Below are 3,481 nucleotides of genomic sequence, written 5' to 3' on the forward strand. Positions count from 1 at the left end.
GGGCTGCTATCTTGAAGAAAAAATCATAACCAATCACCTTCTACAAAATTATTAATAAAGAAAGAACAACTTAAAATGGTTCTAAAGAATTTTTGAAATATTTCTTGTAAGAAAAATTTCTTGTATTAATTTATCTTATTAAATTGTAAGTTTGTACATAGAGAATTTTTACAATTTACCATTAATTAAATTTCATAGTTGTATCATAGTTGATCTTTTACTTGACTCTTTTTTTTACGGTAACTTGCATTCTAATTTTATTGATTTTATATAAAGAAAATTCAAGAAACTCACATCCATAATAAATGACAGAGTTCAGGTTATATATATGTGTGTGTTGGTAGTCTATAAAAGGAAATAGATTTGGTAAAATTTGAAAACAGAAAAGTATAATTGCTGTATTTTGTTACTAAGTTTTAAATGGCCGAGACTTTAGCCACTCAAATTCTAGCGATCCTATTCTGTTTATCGGCAGCTGCGGCCGCTGCAGGAACAAAGGTTTATTCCTTCAATAGTCAGAATAGCACATCCGTGTCATCCCTGAATGCCAATGATGGTATTTGCAAATCGGTGGTGGAGCCACTAGGCTACGCCTGCCAAGAACATACGGTACAGGAGGCTAATTTTTGCTACTAGCTCAGCTTCAATAAAAGGACTCAGAGTCATTTTGCTTTAGAAACTTGAGCACATTTTCCAAACTCTGGATGGATTATTGCAGGTAACAACAAAAGATGGTTATATTCTTAGCCTTCAGAGAATGCCTTCTGGGCTGTCCGGTCAGGCAGCAGACAAGCCGCCAGTTCTGCTACAACATGGGCTAATTGTGGTACGTAGTAGCTAGCTTGCTAATTCTTCATTGATCTCTAATGTTTATTGCTGCGATTTAAATGAAAACGAAAAATAACATTAACGGATTGACGGCAGGATGGCGTAACGTGGCTGATGAGTCTTCCTGATGAATCTTTAGCATTCATATTGGCGGATAATGGTTATGATGTGTGGATTTCCAACGGTCGTGGGACTAGATTTAGCCGGGGCCACACATCACTCGATCCCTATGATTCGGTACTTTTGAGTCTATATATTTTCCTTCATTATGTGACCCTGAATCTTTTTTAACAATCGAACATTTTATCTTGTTTCATGGCAGGCTTATTGGGATTGGACCTGGGATGAGTTGGCTGCCTATGATCTTCCAGCTACATTTCAGTATGTGCATGACCAGACAGGGCAGAACCTTCACTATGTTGGGCATTCCCAGGTGAATATTGTTGCTTTCACTGTTTTTTTTGGTTCCTGGGACATTAATATCTATTGTTGTAGAACTTTGTTCTGCAGATATTTAGCTGAGGCTAAGACAATCTTTGACTTCATTTCAGGGAACTTTGATTGCTTTGGCTGCCTTTTCTCAAGGAAAGTTATTGAACATGTTAAGATCGGCTGTTTTGCTCTGTCCAATAGCTTATCTTAACCATTTGACATCACCGTTTGCAAGAGCTCTTGTCGATTTATTTATAGCTGAGGTAAAACCAAATGGATGGATCTGTCTTACTCAAAAAAATGAATTTCCAAATTTAAATTTAAAGGAAAAGAATTCCCTTACCTTTTTACTTAGCATTCTGTCTCATTATTGCACAGGACTTGTACTGGTTAGGACAACATGAATTTTCTCTTAATGGGTGAGAAAGCAACTCTTCTTCTTCTTCTTCTTCTTCTTCATCATCATCATCATCATCATCATAAAGTTGCTAAATGAACTTCTTCTTTTTCTTCATCATCATCATCATCATCAAGTTGCTAAATGAAATAGTAACTATTATGATTTCTTAGTTAACAGGCAGGTTGTGAACAAGCTTCTGGAAGTTATCTGCAGTAATCCTGGGATCGACTGCTCTGACTTATTAACAGCTATAACTGGTATTTATGCTTGTTCATTAAAACCTGAACACACAAAAGTTTAGTAGTTAACCAATACTGATTGACCACCCAACATGTTTTAGGCCCGAATTGCTGCCTGAATTCATCTAGGACAAAAGTATTTCTTGATAATGAACCTCAATCAACAGCAACCAAGAACATGATCCACCTGGCACATAGTAAGTGTTTCTAAATTCCTGATTGGCTAACTCTTTTTTCAGAAAAACAAATCAAGAAAAATCTTTGAACAACAAAAGTAACCATTATGGTTCTGCATAACAATTAGGAAATTATCTCAAACATTCTTTTCAATGAATGGGAAGGAAATGGGATAACTTATTCGAGCAAAATCCAAACAGAAAAATGCTGAACTTTAGAAGTTTGCTTTGTTCATTACATTCTGATTCTGTGGTTCTATGTAGTGATTAGGACGGGAACGATAGCAATGTATGATTATGGTAATGAAAATGACAACATGGATCATTACGGGCAACCTACTCCTCCAATGTATAACATGACCAGCATCCCTAATGACCTTCCTCTTTTTCTTGCCTATGGAGGGAAGGACTATCTCTCTGATGTGAAGGATGTACAAGTTCTACTAGACAACCTCAAAGATCACGATGGCGACAAGCTGGTGGTACAATACACCGATGAATATGCTCATGCAGATTTTGTTTTAGGCGTGAATGCTAATCAGATTGTCTATGATCCTGTAATAGCCTTCTTTAAGATCAACTGATCTGTCTGAGAACTCTGTTTGTGGACAATAGCAGGATCTGTTTATGTCTGCTTTTCCATGTAGACAGGCCTATAATATCCATGTTTACTGCAAATATTCAATCTCATGATTGAATGTAAAGGTCATGTACTGCTTAAATAGTTTTGATTTCCTTGGTCAACATCATGGCACTCTCCTATCTAGTACGATTTTGGATACGTCGACAAATCAAGCCTATATACCCAAGTTTGCTTGATTATGTGAAGTTTGAGAATAAGCCCAAGTTTGCAGCAAGAATAACGTTGAACCACAGGGCTATTGGTAAGTTAAGCATGCATTGTATGCCAATACGTACGCGTATATGTGTGGCGCATGGAAGTCTAATACTGTTGAAAGTCAATATTTTTATTTAAATCCTTTGAGATTTGTGAAAGACATTATTAAATGTCTATTTAGATGTAAGTGATCTGTGAATGAAAGTGTGTGTGTGTGAGCTTGCAAGTGAGAGTCTCTGTTTTCCTTGTTTTCTTCCAACAAAATTTGTATTACAACTTAAGTGTAATCATGGCTTCCAGCAACAACAATACTCATATTCATATTTCCCACCTCACAAACAAAACTATAATTAATGGTGCATGCAGTATAAGGCTTGCACTTTTGAGATCACAAGAATTATGGGATTTGGTTGAAGAAGGTTACGATGAACCAGAGTCGACAAGAGAAGAGGCAGCGACGAGAAACACAAAAAGATGGGCTCTATGAGAATCTAGAAAGAAGGATAATAAAGCCCCGTTTACAATCTATCAAAGGCTTGATGAAACAGCACTTGAAATGGTGGCTCTA

General features: G+C 36.5%; 1 protein-coding gene across 4 annotated transcripts; it reads left to right on the top strand.

Annotated features, from left to right (window-relative positions):
* The first annotated feature begins 332 nt into the window (after positions 1–332).
* Positions 333–2,819, top strand: LOC7468533 (triacylglycerol lipase 2). 4 transcript variants are annotated; one of them, XM_006375482.3, is made up of 9 exons: positions 333–609; positions 719–826; positions 925–1,065; positions 1,151–1,261; positions 1,380–1,523; positions 1,639–1,679; positions 1,838–1,917; positions 2,001–2,096; positions 2,478–2,819. In XM_006375482.3, exons 1-9 carry the CDS (start codon positions 421–423, stop codon positions 2,657–2,659), a joined length of 1,092 nt encoding a protein of 363 aa, XP_006375544.1. In that variant the 5' UTR covers positions 333–420; the 3' UTR covers positions 2,660–2,819. The 4 variants fall into 4 exon arrangements, with proteins under 4 accessions (XP_006375544.1, XP_024440699.1, XP_052302755.1 ...); XM_052446795.1 differs by having other exon boundaries at positions 334–609; positions 2,483–2,721; XM_002320456.4 differs by having other exon boundaries at positions 335–609; positions 2,340–2,819.
* The last annotated feature ends 662 nt before the right edge of the window (positions 2,820–3,481 follow it).

Source organism: Populus trichocarpa, chromosome 14 (genome assembly GCF_000002775.5).
Source record: "Populus trichocarpa isolate Nisqually-1 chromosome 14, P.trichocarpa_v4.1, whole genome shotgun sequence".
In the NCBI taxonomy this organism is placed as follows: domain Eukaryota; kingdom Viridiplantae; phylum Streptophyta; class Magnoliopsida; order Malpighiales; family Salicaceae; genus Populus; species Populus trichocarpa.